At 37.7% G+C, this 22260-nt stretch overlaps 1 protein-coding gene across 1 annotated transcript; it reads left to right on the plus strand.

Moving 5' to 3' along the window:
* Positions 1-315: 315 nt before the first annotated feature.
* Positions 316-21717, plus strand: LOC139127873 (baculoviral IAP repeat-containing protein 1-like). The gene is made up of 5 exons (XM_070693731.1): positions 316-482; positions 4402-4521; positions 7560-7694; positions 14759-14812; positions 19966-21717. The coding sequence occupies exons 1-5, from the start codon at positions 386-388 to the stop codon at positions 20679-20681; spliced, it is 1122 nt and encodes a 373-aa protein (XP_070549832.1). The 5' UTR covers positions 316-385; the 3' UTR covers positions 20682-21717.
* Positions 21718-22260: the final 543 nt, after the last annotated feature.

A 22260-nucleotide genomic window follows, 5' to 3' on the forward strand; every position in this document is an offset into this window, starting at 1 on the left:
TAAAGACTTTCAAATCCTGGTGTACCATGCTAGATTATCATCAGTTGCCTCATTGTTGAAAAAGGTGAAAGCAATATAATGAAATTCAAAGTCATAACAAAATAGGCCTATAGGAAAATCTACATAACCAGAGTCCAACCATAGTATATTGTTTAATTTGGATGGGTATTGTGACAGGGTTTTCACTAGGATATCTGACTGGGCAGAATTTGAAAGTAAGGAAATATCAATTTTCGATCAATCAGCTACAGTCCAATCACTCTGTGGATTTGATCAAAAATCAGATGCTGGGTGCATTTGAGTCTGAATCAGTTTCAAATGCTAAGTTTTGTAGCGACCCCAGCAATTGGGGTCACCGAGACTGGCGCTGTTTACCGCGATCAATATGGCGGAATTCTCGGCAGAGGCCGCGGAAGCCAGCGCTCAACCACAAGACCCAGGGAGTATCTCGTCGCACGAGAGATCAGAGGAACAGACAAACGGTAAGGAAAAAAGCTACAAACGGTAGCCAGCGGTGCACGGTGGCGTGGCTTGTAAACGTAGACAACTGCGGCCTGCCACTCGCTTGGCATTGCTGCGGATCCGTAGCCCTACCACTCCCTTTGCTGGTTGTGTTGGGGGAGTGCCCCACTCCCCCAACACAACCAGCAAAGCGAGTGGCTACGGATCCGCAGCAAGCTTGGCATGAACAGTCACCTGTGTTCTAAAAATTCCGCTCTGAGCTCTGCGCCTATTGTTTGTTTGTTTACAAGTATAGTCAATAAATGATACTTTTAAAATTCTGTAATGCAATCCCAAAATGGCAAAGGCGGGATGTGCTTTATTTCATATGTGGGATGGTATTACAGACTTTTTTAAAGTATCATTTATTGACTGTATTTGTAAACAAACAAACAAACAAACTAAAGAAACAAACACCGTTCTCAAAGTTTTATTGCCAAATATGAACACAAAAACAAGTCCGTAACAAATAAACAAGCGATAAACAAACACGCATAAACAAAAAAAACAAGGAGCACGAGTCCCCGGTGGTTTATGAGGCGCATATAGGCGTAGAGCGGAATTTTAGAACACAGGTACCCGTAGAGCTACCTCAGGCCCAACTTTTATGCTCCAGGTCCGTACTCTTGCCACACTGAACGTCCCCATGAATATCTGAAGTTTTGTCCTTTCAAAATAGAAAATTAGGAATCAAAATATTAGTGCTAGCTATGTATGTATAATGTTTTTCAAGTATGACCAGATGCATAGACTGTTTTCAATTTGACTGCCTATGACGAATTCCTGATTCAAAAATAGATGCCATGTGACAGACTGGCAATGAGTAGCGCTTGAATGAAAACCGGGAAGATCTCCGAATTCTATTGTTATTGTTTAACAATAGGGAACAATAAATTTAAGGGCAATCTCAATCGAACCCTTGGATCAAGATTTTCCGCTTTGTGAGTTTAAGTGCATGTTCAAGAGATAAAGATTGGTTTATTACACAAAACACACACAAGGCACATACACCAGTGACTGGATATAAATTCTATCAAACTGTTTTATAAGGTTATGCAATGAAATAAAGTCTGCTTCTCCGCTGAAGCTAGCAGCCAAAACCGAGCACAAAACTATGGTGTGGAAGCTATAAGCCAAAACTTGCAAGCCACTTTCCCCTTATATTTTGAAGTAAAGTGCACATCAATCAAACAATCAAGGTTCTTTGTACATTATTAACACAAAGACATCATTTACTAATAAAATTTCTTTGCAAAAATGATGCAAATTAAACAACACTATTAAAGCCCCTGTAGCTGTAACTCTTGAAATTTGTTAACCTAAAGAAGGCTTTCTATTTTCTCTGGTTTTCTTTAAATTCTAAAAATTTAAAGGATAGAGTCTTTTACTACTGAAAAATTGGACAAATAAATTTAAATTTTAACCATTATTTTGATTTCCTCCCATTTTTAAAAATTGGTAATATTACAAAGAAAACAAAGCATATGATGTCCCAGTGGAAAACATTCAACACTATGTATAGGATAAAGCCCGAGTACGAGGGCTCTTCTGGTATATAAAGTCCAACCCAAAGAAGAGCCCGAGTACGAGGGTTTTATCCGACTTAAAAACTATCGCCCCTAAATGATACGCTTTCGTTTTCAATGTGTTTACGTCAACCGTCCCCTTTGTCAATGTAACATGTTTAGGATATGAATTAAAACTTTTATTTGTGAAATAACCTTCCAATGTAATGGAACATCCTATAAATGCCCTAGAGCACATTATATAAATGCCCTAGGGCACAGCAGATTTTGTGTTGCAGCTGGTTTCCGCTGTGTTACCAAATTTGAATTTTAAAACATACGAAATGTCTACAGAATATGACATGTTCACTTTTGATTGGACAGTACTTTACTACGGCGCTGTCATTCATTTCTGGAATTTGGTGACCAAGGCTTTACGAGTAAATAAAACACCCTGAATTGAGCACTCTGTTTTTAAGCATTATATTGGACTACTCTGTTGTTTCTTTGAAGATTCCAATGCATATATGCACTGCGTACTGTGTTTTTGCTTTATTTGCATGAGGGCGCCATTTTATGTTTGGGCAAACATTTATTACTTATCTTGCTCAAAATTACACATGCAGTCCCAGTGGACAGTTTATTCTACTTGTATAAACACCCCTCAATGAATACATTCCCACGAACTTGTTTTAGTTTTGAAATAAAATCACAAAAATAATGCTAAAAGATACAGCTATTGGGCCTTTAAGTGCACAGTAGCAATTACCTTCAAAGTGCAAGATGCTGTCTGCTAGATCACAATTAAGAGTGTGCATCCTTTTCATCTAGCATGCCCAACATCCGTACCAATGGACAACACATGCCGTAACTCATAATTAATGTCTTTGCATAAATTATCTCAATTTTAATCAGCACCTATAAACCAGCTTATGGCTATAGAACATGATGCATCCATATATATATATATATATATATATATATATATATATATATATATATATATATATATATATATATATATATATATATATATATATATATATATATATATATATATATACACATATGTATATATATATATACACACACATATATGTATATATATATATTATATATACATATATATATATATATATATATATATATATATATATATATATATATATATATATTATATATATATAATATATATATATATATATATATATATTATGAGGTTATTACGAAAATACCGCAAAGGATGCCCGAGGACATTGGCGCAATCGCCTAATGCGAAGCGGAGGGCGATGCGAGGCGCCAATGTCCGAGTGCATCCTTTGCAGTATTTTCGTAATAACCTTATTATTATACATCTTACATTCCTGATCGGGGCATCAAAATGTCGGAGTCGTGACCGTTTTCGTGCAATGTCAACAATTTTTCTTCCGATTTTATCGCGCCAGTGTGGAACGCTACCTCGGCCGCGCTTCTGCACGTTTTGGAGTGTGTGCACTACACACATACGTACGTACAGAGGGCGCGTGAGACTTGTTCTGGCACTCGTCCAAGGGGTCCCTTGAAACCGTTCTACAGTGAACGCGCAGATACAGCCGCAGGGAATGGGGCGCCTTGAAACCGTGCCGTACGGAACGGGCGCGAGTTCCGTACGGCTTTTTTAGCGCACGCTAAATTCTATTGTTCTCGATGGTAGATGTATAATAAATATATAATATATATATATATATATATATATATATATATATATATATATATATATATATATATATATATATATATATATATAAAAATATATATATATATATAATATATATATATATACATATATAAATATATATATACATATATATATATATATATACACACATATTTATATATATATATATATATATATATATATATATATATATATATATATATATATATTATATATATATATATATATATATATATATATATATATTTGTTTATTTATATGTTATTTATATCATTAAAGAAATACAATAACAAATGGCCTAGAGGCAGTAATGAGGGCAAAGCATTTTGGGATAGCAATTGTGCCAATCTCTATCCTTGGGGAAAAAAAATCTCAGTTTAGGCTCAGTAGTTATGTATCACCAAGCTGATTGTGAGCAGTGATGGCCTGATTTGTGAGCTGGTAATATTTTCAATCAAAATAAGAGTATGATATTACACCCAACAGGTATCGTGGGGCAGCAATACTTTCGCATCCCCTTCTCCTTTCATCTTCTGTTGACAGTCTTAAATTTAGCATATTTAACTTTATTTCAAATGTTTTACACTCTGAATGAGATTTTGAACAGTGATATTTATGGTATAGTGCAAACTCTACATGTGTATATAACAATCTGTGTTTCTTTTTTTGTTGTTGCAGAGCATGAGGACACAATGAACACATCTGAAATTCCTCCAGCATCGGAGCTGGCTCTTGTTACATGTACCGGTACCTCAGCAGAGCCTATCGGTATATCTGAAACACCATCAAATAGGACAGGTAGGACATACATGTAATTAATCATTACATAAAATAGGAGTTAATTACATTGTATAGAATTCTAGTATGCTTTGTAGAAAAGTTATAATTGAAAGTATAATATGTAGTATTATAAATGCTTTTATTACACCTCAAGTATTATCCAGGTACTGTGATTGGCTGAGCCTCACTCACGTGATATAGAACAAAAAGTGATAGAACATGGCTTAGGTGATATAGCCCTGTCGCATGCACTGATAATGGTCACCAATATTGATAACTCAAGAACCACTGTTTTGATTGTTCTGAATATTAGTGTTCAAGTACCTTAGGCGGACCTTATACAGTTTTATGTATATCGTGAAGATATCTTGAATTTTGCATTTTTGCTGAATTTGTTGGTTATTTTTCTTAAAAGTAAAAATTCTTCTTTTCTGAAACTGCCGGCAAATTTGGATTGGATATTTGCAATGGTGTTACCCTTCTAATTTGTTGACATTATTGCAAAATTGGCAAAATTACCATTTGGGGCAATTTTTGTCATTTTTAATCAAAAAATTGTAAAAAATTTTTTTTTATTTAAAACTACTGGACAGACAGCTTTTATATTGGTGTACAGATGACAGTAGTTGGATATGTGGAAATAGTCCTGAAATATGCAAATTTGTTTTTTAAAGACAATTTTGTCATATTTGATCAAGAAAACTTGTTCTCAAAAACTACTTGTCTGATAGCTTTGTAATTTGGTATAAAAGTCCCAAAGGATGTTATTAGTATGATAAATCTTCTGCTCAGAAAGTGTTGGGAAACTCACCAAATTTGTATGATTTAGGTAATTTGTTGTGAGACAGTGGTTAAAGCTATGAATATAATTTTTGTCGTATTTGACATCAATTTGTAGTGAAATTTGATCAGAAAACAAAGCTGAGGTAAAATTCTTTCATTGCGGAACAATTTTTGCAATTTTTCCAAGTAAGACACACAAGAACTGATAAGAAATTCGGATCCAGGATAATTGCAGATGTCATAATCATCCCCCACAGTGGAAGGCATTTCACTGTCTGTAACTAATTTAAGTGCTGTTTACATTTAAATGACAGTACTGATAGCATAATTTAAAAAAATTCCAAGGTTGTAAATAGCTCACCTTCTTTACATTTCCTACCATCGTAGCTCTTCATGTAAACGTGGTCAATACCAAGGGATGGAAAATTTGATATGGAGGGGTGGGGGTGTAGAAGATTAAAGAGGTAGCATTAATTTTTTTACCCTATCCTTTGTACATTATTTTTTCCCCACTCTCCCACATTTTCTTTTTGTCAAGCCTTCTCTGGCTGATTTTTGTTTTAGTGACATTTGCTAATGTACCGGTATGTAGGATCTGCTTGTCTCATTGCTATAGAAGTTGATATGCATGTTTGTAAAGTTGACCTCCAGTACCTAAGTTGCAGATCTTATTTGCCTTTGTCATTCTGGTTTTTCTGGTTGTACTGTGCAGAAATCATTGTCATAACATCAACATAGAATTTTGCTGTACTGAACACATAGAAACAACATTCATCATTGATCTGTGGTACTAATAATGAATAATACTATGTACCAATTCTGATCAAATGTGAGCAACCGTATCATTGGCAGTATTTTTAGCTAATTTAGCTGTTTAAATTCGCTGATTTAAGATGCCATTAATTTAAACTCTTCCCCACATTTACTGTGGTCAAGATGTCTTTTCAGCTAGTAAATTAAATACCGGCTGATTGCAATCAAATTCCAAAATTGCTAAAAAAGCATGCACAGCTCATTCAAAGTGTTTTACAGTACTTTTCAATGACATCTGGCTATTAGTGCAGTCTCCACAATTGGTGTACCTCTAGATAAATCACTGAATGTAAAATGACATTGTATTAACTTCATGAAGCAGCTGGAAAGCATTGCCACCTTGTGTCAAGTGACAACTGTATGCCTAGGTACAGGGATGATTGTTATTTATAGCTAGGGTGCAAAATACTTTCAAATGATCTTAGATCTCCTGTTTATTCTGGTATATCTATTTTTAAAGTAATGCCATTTTCAACATTATTGTAATTGAGGGATTTGGGCATAAATATTATTTAGTTTTTCTGCTGCCAGTGTGACGTCAGGTATTTAATGGGGAAATGTGTCATGGGAAGAAGAGGTTGTTCAAATGAGTATGTTGTCCCCAAAATATGCAAATTACTTTTTAAAAATGTGAACAGTGTTCAAGCTTGCCACATCTATGCAACAACAAGTCAGATTGCACATGAAAATGTTTGAGTTGGACTTTGCAACAATGTCATCAATTTTATATTGTGAATGAATGTTTCCTTATTATTTTTTTAGCTGCAACTTTTCTTTTGATTCAATTTTAGAGTCAATGTTTTCCTTCAAAAACATTTGCTGCCAAATTGCTGTAAATTTGGTGTGCAGGTCATAAGAAACTATCGTTTTGAAATGTCTGCTCCTGGGCTGTCTTAATTTGCACCTGCAAATACTTTGGCCAATGTTTCCATAATTTCATCATATATATCCTTTTCTAGTAACCACCTTTTACTTAGGAAGCTTTCAAATGTGAAAGATGGCATTGTAACTTAGTGTGACCTAGCTTTCAGTTACAGGTATTCTTAACTGGAGTGGCGTACATTTAAAGGGACAAAGTCGGCCATTTTTCATGAACTTTGTTTGATACGAGATACTACTTATATTGTTTGACATGTTGAAAGATACTGAATGAATGGGTGACCATGCATACCCGGTATATTCGACCCCGATTTTAGACAAATTAAATGAATCCATCGCGAAAATGAATTTATGGTCATGACCATTAATTCATTTTTGCGATGGTTTTATGTATCGTGTCTAAAACCGGTGTCCAATATATGCATGGTCACCCATTCATTCAGTATCTTTCAATATGTCAAACAATATAAGAAGTATCTTGCATCAAACAAAATTCATGAAAAATGGCCGACTTTGTCCCTTTAAACTACCATACATATCTTGATTAAAGAATAATGATTACTTTCCATATTGATTAATAGACATGGTTCCAGTAAGTGAAAATACTGATGAGAAAGGAGTTTCTCGACCCAGTGTACAAATGGGAGTCCATGGTCATGAAAATATCACAATAGCAGCTGGTGACCATTGCACAATTCATCTACCACACAGCAAAGGTAAGTAGATAAACATTTGAAGTTTCTGGGCTGCTTTATTAGTTTTTTACCACATTTAATTTTGCTGAGTCTGTATATCAATCTGTACACCCATTCATACATTCATCATGAGTCCAGCCCCAGTGATCGATACTCTGACATTACTGAATTTGTTTCATTTTCATTCACATTCACGTACACATCATGACATGCACCATTACAAGGATCAGTCTTAATTGAAATACAATGAAACATTGTACACTTTGCTTCAGGATCAGTACGGCCCCTGAACACATGAACTCAAGGAATTCTGGAAATTTCTCTTCATAAACCATATACTATGATGTATATTCAATTCATGTTTGTTTCTGTACTTGCAACCATCCACAATGTACAAGAATGTCAGCAATATTTTAAGAAGGTCACTAGAGGAGTAAGCATCTTACTGTGACAAAATATTTTGAAAGGAATAAATAAAGTGAAAAATAATTTAGGAATGGCTCTATTACACAGTGTTGCAGCCAGGAATTTTAAACCAGGGGCCTCTGTGTCCCACTACCATTTATTTTTGGGGAAATTTTGGGACAACATCTGTAAGTTGTCGATCAAATGTTGTTTGTAACAAATTAGTTTCACTAAACAAAAGTCAAGCCACCAGATCCGTGTTACATTTGCTCTAATTTCAGGCAATTGTAGCACTATATCGCAACTGCCGCCAATCAAAGCTTTGTCAGATTACAAGTTATGACATCAATATGCCGTTCATACACAGGCCATTGAAACGTCTCTGAAACGGTTCTGGGCCAATACTGACACAGAAAGTTATGTGTGGACACTCCGAAATGGTTCTGAAGCGTTTCAGATTTGAGACGGTTTAGTCGGCCCGACCAGAGCCGTTGTAGGGATTAACTCTATCCGCAAATCGCTGTGTGGACAGACTGAGCCGCTTCAGAAGCGTTTCAAACGCCCTCACGCGACAGGTATTGTAACATAAAACAAACAACAACCAATTCACTTTTGCCATGGCTGCCGAACACAGTACTACATCTCGCGGTATACTGGTCCGACGAAGAGATAAGCTTGATACCAAAAACCCTATCAATTCGACCAGAAAAAATTCATTACGATTTGAAAAACGTCGAATTAATAGGAAATTAAAACTGCCGAAATAATTTAGTGGTCGAATTTAATTTGGAACGACGAGGATGAAATTTAAGCGAGACATTTTTGCCATGTTGAGACTGCTTCAAAGCATGGACTGTGAAATTTTGTGAGGTCGACAAATTTCGTAACAAAAAAACCTCAAACGCACGTTGGTGTCACATCAAAATCAAAGTGGCCGCGATTACAAACGGAACAATCTGTGAGACTGCACCGGCCGCTCGACGGACGACACGTAAGTTGACATCGTGTGCCAGCCCTTGGAAATATATTGTAACTCCTTGACAGGCAGATGAGATAGTCTTATAGCGTTTGATGCATTGAAAGTAAGTAAAAATAATAAAAAATGACATCACCGATCATAAGAAACGTGGTGTTGAAGATAATAGTTTTTAAAAGAAGACTATGACGACCATATTTCTGTAAGTATTATCTAACTTTAGAAAACCAACATCTGAAGATTTACTTCCACCAACACTTTTGGATTTGTTCCACTCTTTATTATAAGATTAGTCGAATTTCTGGAAAGTAGGTGTACATTTTCGATGTCTGTGTATCGTCTACACCGAAGTCATATCCGAAAGAGTATAATCAGTTCGCGACGCGTAAACCTCTCTCTCCCTCTCTCTCTCCGGCATTTCAATGTTTTATATTGTCGACATTTATATATCAGTCTGAAGTTTCAGGTCACTGCTCATTGCAAGTAGTTGATGTCAATTTTTCCGTATCGGGCATGGTCTCTATCGTCACTCTAATTGTTAGTGTTTTCCTGTTATATTCCATATCAAACTCAAAACACAACGTGAACAACGCTGATAATATATTGCTATTTCGTATCGAAAACCGGTAAAGTTCGTAACTGGTGACATGTCACGCCCTGGAGAAAGTTCATCACCATCGATCGAATGTCCGTGGCGCTTTTGCTTCCAAATAGACATATTGAAATGCACAGGGAACTTCGCGGTATGGCAATTATATGAACTTTACCTTGAAGAAAGTCTGTGACTTTAAACTGGCCGTACAACCAACAATAAACATGGCGGAGCAATGATACCGATTTCAGAGACTTCGATTTTTTTTCATTGCGACCTCGACCGCTGGTGAGAGCGAGTCGTCTATTTTTTTCCCACTGGCTATTTGCCTTTGAATTTTCAATTGCCATCTTGCGCTAAGTTAAAGCTAAAAACAAGACGGGCGTTCTCTGTAAATCAATAAGCCTTTTGAATATGAAAAAATCGGACATCTGAACCTCAACACGCAGCTTGAAAGTTGTTCTCCGAATCAGGACAGGGACATCGGCCCGGGACATCGGTGAGGCCGGATTTCACGTAGTAGCTATGGAAACCGACGGCTCTGTCTATGGTTCGTTGTAAGAAACCATGCGATGTACGCTCCCTTGGGCCGTGGAATTTCGCCGTATCGCCTCTACAGACTACACCGTCTATTACCTAACCATGCTATTAAACAATCACACGATAGTTCAGTAACATATATCTTCATTAATCTACCGATCATCCACCGTCGAACACTTCGAAAACAATGGTCGCGGTCACGGATTCAAGGACGTTCACAAGAAGAAATTATCAATAAGTGGCGCGCAGATTTATTTTTACTGGTTTTGAGAACTTCTAAAATAACTTGTAATCTGTATATCTTCACACATCGAACCGATATTGTATACCTATCACCGTCGAGAACCGATATTGTATACCTATCACCGTCGAAGTTTATGTCTTTCACTGTAGAGTTCTTTTTATCCAAAACACATATTCAGAAGAGTCCCACAGAGCAGTCAAATGAAAGGATAATTGCTTCAAGCGAATGAAATTGCACGAAAGAATGAAAATCAACAGCACACCATGGACGTGATTTAAAACAATAGAGCTTGTGAATAGGACTATTTGAGTAAAAAGTGCCGTTTTTCTCGCAATTTTAGCAACTGTAACGACCCTTTATTCTTTAATACCTTTCCATAATTGAATTAAACTAGGTTTAGGGCTTATACACACAGTGTACACTGATGTACAGAACTTTAAAAAGTATTCTGCTGGTAACGAACAGGGGTTTACACTCTAATGGGCGCAGTAAAACAATGGTCACGTCCATAGATTCAAGACGTTCACGGGAGACACGATGGCAAATAGTGCAGTGTCGTAAAATTGCTTAGACTAGTTTTAAGAACAGTACAATATCTGGTCATCGGTGTACCGCTACCTGTGAATCGAAACGACAAGTGTAGACCTATAGCTTCGAAATTTATGGGAGAGACACCACGACTGAGACCGACAGTAGCATAACAAACTATTCCCAATTGTTCGTCGTGTTTAATACAGACATCTCTGTAGGTGATTCTGGTTTCTCTTGAATCAAAAGTCCGACATTGACAAAATTGACATAAAATAAGTCCGAAAAGTTATGTTTTATTCAACTAACTGATTCATCTCCTTTGATATCCCCTATTAGCTACATGTAAACAGTCCGGAAAGACTGACATCGATGTCTCCCGGGCTCCCATTTCTTCACCGTTTTGCAAAACATCTCATCAGCCGGACGCATGGGCAATATCTTTGTACGTTGGTCAAAACTAATGACAGTATAGGTCAGGATGTAACATCGGTCAAAGTAATATTGAATATGGAAGACGAAAATGCTTTCATTGATTGACAAAAATGAGAGGGAACGAGTCAGTAAATATCGAACCATAAAGGGGAGATCGAGACTGCCATCCCCATGATTAATCAACTGGGAACAAAATATATATATTTCGATCAACAGACTTACACAACCAGAGACAGCATCTTATTCAGCTGTAAAATAAGTCACCGCCTTTCCTATAATAACACCCCGTTTGCGTTTCGATCTACTCTGCTCTGTCTCCAATCGGTATGGCCGTCCGGGTTTCGCCTGCCGTACTGACTGATACATGGTTATTTCTTCACATATTTTTCATCATTTGGCATAAAATACAGCATCTCTTTGGTGCACAAGGCAAATCAACGTTTAGAAGGAAAGTCACAGGATGTTAGGATATTATATACCGTAGGTGAAATTAGAATGGAATGTTGAAGATGAAAAGACTTTTATCAGTCGACAAAATTGCCATAAACCGAGAATTGAGATTGTCTATATGATTTATTAATTGGGAACAAAAATATTTGATTGAGTCATTAAGTTTGTGTTTGATTCGTTTTAAAATGTGTTCCTACATTCTTATCCGATTGTTTGTGTTAATGAAAATGTTTGTTTCGCCTCGGATATTTGTAGGGAAGTTTGGATTAGTGTGGACGGTAATGTTTTGTTTGTGTGAGGAAAGCTTATGGCGAGGCGAAACAAACATTTTTATTAACACAAACAATCGGATAAGAATGTAGGAACACAATTTAGAAACGAATAAAACACAAACTCGACACAAAAACATTTTGGATAGTTCGGTGGGGAGCCTCTTTCACATTCTTTACAGCCAGTACGACGTCGTTCGTTTCAGCCATCTTGTTATGCAGTATGCTTGGCCATACACACCTTTGAACTCGAGAGGGCGCATTAAGACGTCTTAAATATCAAAACAATGGCTTAATTTTGTGAGTATGGACACGAGCGGACCCAAACTATTAATCCCCTGTGTTTACAAATCACAAATAAAGTCGCTGAAACGTTTCAATTTTTGCCTGTATGAACGAAGTACAAGTGCAGCATTTTTAATCACAGCTTAGAAAGTATGTAAATATAAGCCTCAAAATAATCATGCAAAACAAAGGTCATCGCCAGTACCAGATAATACTAGCAGACTTCACCCAACACAGTTGATTCATAAGTGCACTTGAAAAGACCCATAGTACCGGTATGTGAGAATGCAGGACAACGGGCTTCATTTCTGGGACATTGTCACAAGGGCGGATCCTGGCTAAAACACTGATTATATATTCAATGACATCTCTATGTTTTATTGTATAAAATGTATGTTTGGCAAATTTGCTAGATACAATATGCCATTATGATGTATACCGGTACTGTGAATTATCACGTGGACTGCTGTGTTTCCTCTGGCTTCTGAAAATTCTTAGTAAATTTACGAAGTGAGTCTCAAAAGTTTTGGTAAATTTCAAAATTTGTAAGTAAACTTGGGATTTGCAAGGTGCGACATTGTACAAGCAAAAAGCAACATCTATTTTGAATGGACTACACTGAATGATGATACAAACATGAATTAATACTTCATTTACCTTTATTGTCATCCTTCAATCAAATCTCAGGTTCCAACAGAAGTGCGATTCAAAGTCACAGAGATAACAATTCCTTTATTCGGAAGTTAAAGAATTTTGCCTGGAGCTTTCACAAGTTTCAGAAAAATCTACAAATGTGCACTGTCTCTAGCTGAAGCAAAGCAGCGGTTGCCATTCTCCTTTACCAGTATTTGGGCATGTTTTCAACAGTAACTGTTGTCTTTTGTGATGAAGTTGCAACCTTTATAACTTCTCCCCTTTTGCACCATTCATACTGGTATATCATGACCTGTCGTTCTCTGTCATGCTAATGCCATATATGAGTTATCTGAAGGAGAAATAAAATCTTATTTTAGCAAACAATATTACATGAAGAGTAGACATGGAATCATGTCAAAAAAACTTTATCAATGCAAGTCAACAGTCTTGAAAATATGAGACACAGAAATACAAATGCTAAGCTTCTACAGATGAATTAGCAATTTCTTTAAACTTATCCAGTCTTGTCCCACACTCTCACCAAGATTCAGAAGTAATAAGTGAACATTTATGTATCTCACTGCAACAAAACAGTGGTCATAAACAGTAATAAGTAATTATAAGTAATTATATGTCATAAACAGCAATAAGTAATTATAAGTAATTATATGAAAAGCCAAAAATACTGTATTTACTCTTAAAAATATGGATTACTGCAGATTTTTCATGTAAATTCACTGACATGCCAAATTATAGTAAAAATAATAAGTATAATTTTTGATTGACTTTGCCAGAAATGACTTTGTGTTCCTATTCCTACACTCTCATACTTGGATTTACACTTTAGTGTCACTTGAATCACATTAAATACCTCTCCATAGTTGTGTTAGTTCAAACATGGTGTACATGTTTCACAGTCTCATTACACAGTTCACTAAATGTCCTATATATCTTTGATGAGTGACCTGTTTGAGCTGCTTGATTTTCAAAGTCATCTCTCTTTGGATAGGTATGTATGCATACATGTGCTACTGTGTGTACTGACCTTCAATGCTTCAGTTCAAGCACTTTGTCAATCTTCTCCTTTTTTGTATTCTTTCAGGGCTTCTTTGTGTATGTTATCTTGTTTTCTAAGCTATCAGCTTTCTTTCCACTCTTGTCGTTAACTTGCTGTACACAGTTATAGTCAGTCTACGTTTGGAAAATCCGAACAGAAAATGGCCAGCCGATTGCTATGACATGCATGCTTGACTGCCATGATAAATACAACTTACAGTGGTATATCAGTTTTCTTTGGGCATTTTCTATTGGCCAAAAAACTTCCAGAAAATGCACTCCTGACTAATCAAATTTGATGTTACGAAACAATGTCAATTTTTTATTGTGGCTAAGGCTAGGGGGTCTTAAGTGGCTTCTCGCAACTATGAAATGGGAGATGAAATTTTGCTCATAATTTTACGAACTAGCAGTAAAAAAAATTTGTAAATCCACTCAAAAATTCATATTTTACGAAATTTGAGAGCAACAGTGGAAAAAATAGGACCAGCCCAAATTGCTAACAGTGTGATGTAAGACAGGATAGATAAAAAAATCTGAATTATCCCTGTTCTATGTCATCAACTGAAACTTTCTTCTGCATAAACATCTGGCTAACTGCAGCAATCAAAACCATGGAGCTTTAAATATTCACACTGCTTAGAAGGACCTCTTTCTCCTTGATTACAGAATCACAGCCTGTTACACGTACTGATGGTGCAGAACAAGCATCACATGGTGAGGGTAAGTAAGATGCATATAATTTGAGATTTATCACACTAGAAATATGCTGTAGGGTGCCGGCAAAAATGTCTGTGTTGAGACCACCCTCGAAATATGTGCTCCAAAACTTGACTTCTATGGTGTGAAATATTCTGATGTGACTGATTTTTTTGTTCCCATTGCCATTGTGCGGGGGGATGTATACGTTTGATCATGTTGTTTGATGATGGGTTTTACAGTCATTTCTTCCTGATTCCCAAGAAACCAGCCAGCTGGAGACCAATTTTAGATCTCAGCCATCTGAATTCTTACTTAAGACTGGATATACTTTCTGTATGGAGTGCATAAATTCTATCAGGCACACACTGCACCAGCTCTGCGTGGCAGGGCTGTGTGTTACCGGTGTTATATGGCCTCCCACCGCAGCCCTGCTGACTACCATAGACAAAACCACTGGTGGTACCTCGGAAAAACAGCCAATTTTGAATCCAAAACTTGTATTGATCTTCGTTTTCAAGCACACCCACCTCGCCTAGCCCTAGGTACACGATGTGCTCAGCCGCGCTTGTAAACTTATGCAAAGCCTACTTTTCTCTCTCTATGCGAGGGAAGCATTCATATCCACTGCCATTGTTAATATCATTCAACCCATGAGCACTTGGGCGAAAACCAGCCTTGCAAACAAAAGAACATGGCGATGTAGCACTCTGTAATTAATTTTATTTCTAACCACCACACTGCTATTTACAATCTACGATGATCATTCTCTACTAACTAAATAATTTTCTTTTTTTCTCTTCAGAAGTTTAACATATTTCACAATTTTCTCTTGTTGCACTCCTCTCAGAACGTTGACTTTCAAAGTTCGATATCGCAATGCTTTTTTGTTTGCAAGGCTGGTTTTCACCCGAGTGCTCATGGGTTGAATGAGATGAAAAGTGGCAGTGGATACGAATGCTTCCCTCACATAGAGAGAGAAAAGTAGGCTTTGTGTAAGTTTACGAGCGCGGCTGAGCAAATCGTGTACCTAGGCGAGGTGGGTGTGCTCGAAAACGAAGTTCAATGCAAGTTTTGGATTAAAAATCGGCTGTTTTCGGTGGAGAAACTGCGTACCGTATTTCCGAGGCACTACCAGCGGTTTTGTCTGTGGCAGTCAGCAGGGCTGTGGTGGGAGGCCATATAACGCCGGTAACACACAGCCCTGCCACGCAGAGCTAACTCTGTACTGGGGGCATGGACTACAAGTCTACGGTAGATCTCAAGGAAGCATATTTCCATTTATCAATCCATCCCAAGTTCTGGCATTACTTCCAGTTTGTAGTAGACTGGAAAGTGTACTGGTTTGTGGATATGCAGTTTTGCCTTGCCACAACTCCAAAGATTTTCACCTGAGTGATAGGCACCTTGATGACATACCTACCGGTACACCAGTTGTCAATATGCAGCCCATTCAACTCTGTGCTCCACTCAAGTTACCCAGCTGATGGCTATCGACTTAATTTCATTCCCAGAGTGGACAAGTCAAATCTAGGCATGAGGTTGGATTTAATCAGAGTAGTTTTCTTCCCATGCTGAAAAATCTTCTGAAAATAGAAATCTGATTCATTGAGTGTGTGAGTCAATGCATATCACAGCAAAAGAGTTTCTCAGCCTATTGTGGTTAATGAGGCTCATCTCATACCTCTAGGCAAGCTTCAGCTGAGGCCTATTTACCAGATCTATCTGCTCATCCTGTGGAGAACATCCATAGGGACAGTGACAGATCTTATTGAAGTCACACCACCACCAAGATTTCACCACCAGTGATAGCTATCCAGTGACATGTGCTCAAGGGGGCAAGGCTGTGCCCTCCTAAAGTAGGTGTCTCGATCTTCATACAGGCGTCTCTCCTTGGTTAGTGAGTGCATCTGGACAATCACATTTCCGGCCGGTTGTCCGAGAATCAAGCTTCCCACAATAACAATTTGTTGGAAATGATGGCAGTGTTTCTCACCCTGAATTGCAGGTATAAATTTGCAACAAGGTTGTGATGATTTGCTCTGACAGTTCCATGGTGGTACCAGACATCAAAAAATAGGGCAGCACACAGTATCCCCTCTGTGCTATCTAGTTTAGGATATTCTGAAGTGGTGCCAACTTCACAATATTTGATTAGTTCACATTCTGGGTGTTCAAAACACTTTGGGGCAAACATCCTCCCAAGGGAGAATTTTCTTCACCTTGAGTGTGCGTTGTGTCAGTCTGTTATTGATCACATTTGTGCCATTTAGGACAGGTCTCGCAAGTATCTCATTGCGACTCATCACAATCACAAACTGCAAATTTTCGCATCTCTCCATTATGATCTCTTGGCAGAATTTTGCAATGCTACCAGTCTGAGCTAGGGGTATCTTTGCTCATATATTCCCTCCAGTGCCACTTCTGGGGAAAGTGTTGGCCAAGATGGTGGCAGGTCAATGTGAAGCCTGGTTCTCATAGCTCTGTATTGCCCCACAAAGCATTGGTTTCCCATGCTACTCAAACTGAAGAGTGAGAGACTGCTGAATTTACCTCGTCAGGCTTGAGTTGTTCCCTCCAGTGCTTTAGGAGGTAACGTGATGATAGCAAGGACATCATAAGCAGCCCTTGTTTCTGTGAGGACTTTCTTCAAAAGCAGCCTCGCATATTGCCAGACACTATCGACCTTCCACTACAAATGCCAACAGTGCAAAATGGGTTTTCTGTAGTAACTGGTGTGAGCCTAGGTTGATTGATCCTTTCAGTACTATGCCTACTCAGTTAGCAGATTTCTTCTGTTTCTGTTTCATTAGAAGAATGCTGATTGTCCATTAGTAAGACCCTCAGAGCGGCTATCTTTCTATTACGGTAGGACTAGACGTAGCTATGTTAAATCAGTCTCTCTCAGGTTTGATTGACAATCTGTCTTCAGCGAGACTAGACATGCTGTTTAATACCACATTGGAATTTGTCTTTCATAATAAATGTGTTATTGCATTCACCTTTTGAGGCTCTATGGTCAGCTGACTTAAGATATCTCTCTCTATATGTAAGACTGTCTTCCTACAGGTACTGCAGGTAGCCAAATCTTCAGGTAGACAGTGAGTTGCATGCTTTGTCAATTCAGCCCCAGCATTGTCATTTCACTGTTGATCTTGTTATCTTGTTGACTAACCCTGAGTTTGTGGCTAAAAACAGGTTGGCATCACAGCCACCTCAGCCATTAGCTATTCATAGATTAATTAATCTGATGGATAGACAGGAGAAAGAACCGTTTCTTTGTCCAGCATAAGACAGCATAAGTGGCAAATTCAGTGCTCTAAGGGTACACAGGGGAGCAGAAACAATTGTTTATTTTGCTCTGGTCTTTGTCTCATGCTTCAGTCTCTCCAGCCAATAATTTTTAGTGGATTGTTGACACTCACTATCAGGTTTGTTTATTCATTAGTTTCAGATGAGTCTCTTTACTTAGCCAGCCCTTGTTAGAGCAGTTTCAATATCATGGGCTTCATTCTTGGGTATATCTCTGCCTGATATCCTCCAGGCAATGCAATGGAGGTCTCTTTGGTGTTTGATACCTCTGCATGCCTCATACTCATAGACATGTCCTAGATCCTTTAACCCTTTGCACCCTGACCCCCTGGTACTCTATGACGTCATCGGACATTTCTGTCCGAGCCGGGGTCAAAGGGTTAAGCAGGAAGATATATTCTTTGGGGCTTGTTTGCGTCGCACAAGCCAGGAGCAACACAAGTAGTAGGCTCTGAGTCCTTCACAGGAAGAACCATACAGTCTCGGAAGTCATGTGGGTTATCTTCTGTTATTTTTGGTTACTTTTGTCAATTCCCACCTCCTATGGGCTGTTGGATTCTGTTAGGCACAGTTCTTAATCTTGAAGGTACAGTGTTATGTCATAGAAATGGAAAATGTAATTTTTGTAAATAATACTTACCATTGAGACTAAACTACAGCCACCCACTTCCACACACACGACAATACTTTCCATTTGGTTTGTGATAAATTGAAAATGGACTTAGTAGTCCGGGCAAGCTGATAATGTTTCGTTCCTTGTGGGAATCTACAAAGCTAGTAACTAAGGACTCAGGAGGGGTTGTGAGCTTTTACGGTGCTAATAAAGGATCCCTCAGGTGAATAAAAGATTCTTAGTAGGTTCATCTGGATTTGTGATGAATTACCTAGGCATACCGGTATATATAGATTTTGTCTTGAAGGTAATTATTTTAATCCTTTGAATGCCAAAGTCGATTTTTGTTACCTTTACACCAGTACAATATAACATCAACTATTTCTTTCAGATGTACACAATTTTTTCTTATTTTTCCCAAAATTTTGGTCAAAAAGTGAAGCCCATGAAAATTTACATCCATTTAGTCCAAAATCATAGAAAATATTACAGAAAAATTCATGAAAATTGGTAAAATGTTGCCCTGATATTTTTGGGGCAAAAATTATAGTGCTCAAAGGGTTAAATATCCTGGGGAATCTTCCATTTCATAGGCAAATCACATCCCTCTTTCTATACATGCCGCATCTGCCCTTCATAGTGTGTGGCTCATCAATCATCAGATTCTACAGTACCGGGAGGGCGGTATGTCTGAACCACAAACAAATTAATCTGGAAACTTATATTTTAACAAATGAGATACCAAATTATCCAAATGCAGAGGTCATTAAACTTCCTTAAAGTATGGGTTACTGTCAGTGAGAATTGTATGTACATATCAATGTTTCACCAGTGGGAAGAGTGCTGGCCTGACAGGGGAATTGTACATTTTGTTTCCAAGCATGTCAAATTCCCCACTCACAGGCTACAAAAATATCTCAAACACCTCAGGGTAGGGAAAATGGAGGGAACATATGTTCAATGTAGATAATTTAGAACTTGATGTCAGTCAAGATTGTAGGAATGGTGCATATCATGACCATCAACTTCCCTTGTCCCAGGATACGGTTTGTGATCAATTGCCCTTGCTGCGTGCACTCCTGAGGCCCTCTCCTCAAGTAGAAATATTGATAGCAGCACTGTGTCCTACACCATTATACCAATTATTAATTAAATTGAAATCAACGTTCACAATCAGGAAGAAAATTTTGTTAAAAAACAGGATTTGCTCATGATTTCAATCATCATGTCAACATTGCTTTCTCTTGACTAGATCCTCTTGCCGGAGAAGCTCAGAAATGTGAGAGGGAACTACGTGACATATATGAGAAAGATTTATCCAACTTTCAAACTCTGCCATGGCTGGTAGGAAAAGCCATCGATAGTGTGTATGCAGAAGTCAGTCTTCAACTCAAGCATTATGAAAAATATAGTCCTTTTGATAAAAAAGACCTATTTACCACCAACAAAGACTACAGAGATCCAAGACGAATACTGATAGAAGGAGATCCTGGATATGGTAAAACAACATTTTGTCTGAAATTTGCATATGACTGGGCTAGACACCAGGCTTCCTTTCTGTCACACATAAAGTTACTGTTTTATCTACGTTTACGCCATTTTACTGGTGACATAATTGATTTAATTGTTGATTCATTGCTTCCCAAAGGCTTCAAAATTGACAAAGAAAAGTTGAAAGAGTACATTGAATCAAACCAAGACAAAGTACTTTTTGTATTAGATGGCTTGGATGAAATGAAACAGGAAACCAAATGTGTTTCCAATGATGTTGAACAAATGTTACGTGGACAGTTGTTTCGCCGTTGTAAAGTTATTGCAACAAGCCAAACAAGGTCTTTAAGGCTCAAAGACTTGTTAGAGGAAGAATATACCTGGCATTTTCATCGGTCTCTTTCATTAGTCGGATTTGAAAGGAACTATGGAAGTGACTTTGTCAATAAGTTTACTCTTCGAAGGCAGCCAGGGTAGTTTCAGAGATTCTTGCAACAAAGGATAAGTCCACGTCCACAGTACAAGATTTGATGAGGAGCCCCCTGAATGCTTATCTGATATGTCAGTTTTTTGCTGATCAAAACGTGGATCATAATAGAGTGAAGATGGCTTCTGTGTTTGAATATGTGCTGAAAAATCTTTCAGCATGGTTGAACAAAAAAGTATTGAGTCAAGAAAGGATAGCTCCGTATGTCAGCTCAATCTTATTAAGAAGGAGAGGAACATTTGATAAAAATTCTTGTGGATAATGAATGCAAAGAAGAAAGTGGTAGGCATGCAAAATATAATAAACCTGGTAGATCAAAGAAGACTTTGTCCTCTGTTATCACACAGCATGAAGCATTTAGTAATTTCCTTGCTGCAGAGTACATTAGGTCATTGTGTGAAACTCGCATTGGAGAATTCGTGGCAAAATTATGTGAAAAGTCTACTTTTAGTTCCAATCACGTGCTTAGACTTCTGGCCAGCTGTCTTAATCTGAAAAGCGAAGTAATGTTCAAGAACATGACAGGTGTACAAGACTTGACAGACCTTGTTGACTATATCAGGGAAACAGATTGCATAGAGATGCTGAGGAACAAAACTGAAGAGGAATTAACAAACTCTCTTCTGTCTTCCGCCGCACAGTCAGCTGCATTACATGTCACCGTCAGTCTAATTCAAAAGATTCTGACAAGATTTTCTTTGTGAGCAGCTTATTGAACAAAACACATTCCAATCGAAACAAATGTCATTGACATTGAGTCTTGTCAATCCCAGTCATTCCTGTATTTCTACAACCTTTGAACAAAGCTGCTAAAAAGATTGAGGCTCTTCAACTTGAGATAGACTTTGCAACAAAGAATAAGATCTTAACCCTTGATAATATAAATCATGTCTTTCAATTTCTGAATGATCCTGCAATTGCTGCTGTGGTTCATGTGTTGAAAATTTCCTGTGAATCAATGAAAATTGAAGCAATACAGGGATTGCTCGAAAAAACAAAGTGCTTTCTGACAGCAGACTTAAGCATAGAACTGTCCAACCCCCTTCTTCAAGGAGTGTTCATTTCTGCTGAGGATGTATTTGAGAGATTCATCAAAATCAATGAGTTTGGTAAGGAGAAGGCAGGGCGGCATTTCAGTTGTCTCACAGTTGAAAATGGTACCTTGGTTACAATGACCAGCAGTGCAGATCCAAAAGCTGTAATGTCATCTACAAAAAGTCAAGATGAACAGTTACTGCACACTGAACAGTTCTTGTTCACATTCAGCAACTGTAAGTTTCAGAGTTTTGTAGAGTCTGTTGTTGATTTCCTCCGGAAGAAGCACTTTAACCTTGCTATATCCAGTTGTGAATTAATTCAAGAAGACTACATTAAATTATGTGAGCAGTTGGTTAATCATAAAATTGGAGGTGCATATACTCTGAAGTTAGACAACCCTGTTCATCATGGACGTGGTGATGATTTAACTATTGATCAGTTCGAAGAGCTCGTTGACCATATTGACAACATTCCAGCCATCAATAGTTTGTCTCTCAGAGATTGGAAGTTCCCTGACAAGTTTATTCAAAG

The sequence above is a fragment of the Ptychodera flava genome, unplaced genomic scaffold, assembly GCF_041260155.1.
Source record: "Ptychodera flava strain L36383 unplaced genomic scaffold, AS_Pfla_20210202 Scaffold_38__1_contigs__length_1544198_pilon, whole genome shotgun sequence".
Classification (NCBI taxonomy): domain Eukaryota; kingdom Metazoa; phylum Hemichordata; class Enteropneusta; family Ptychoderidae; genus Ptychodera; species Ptychodera flava.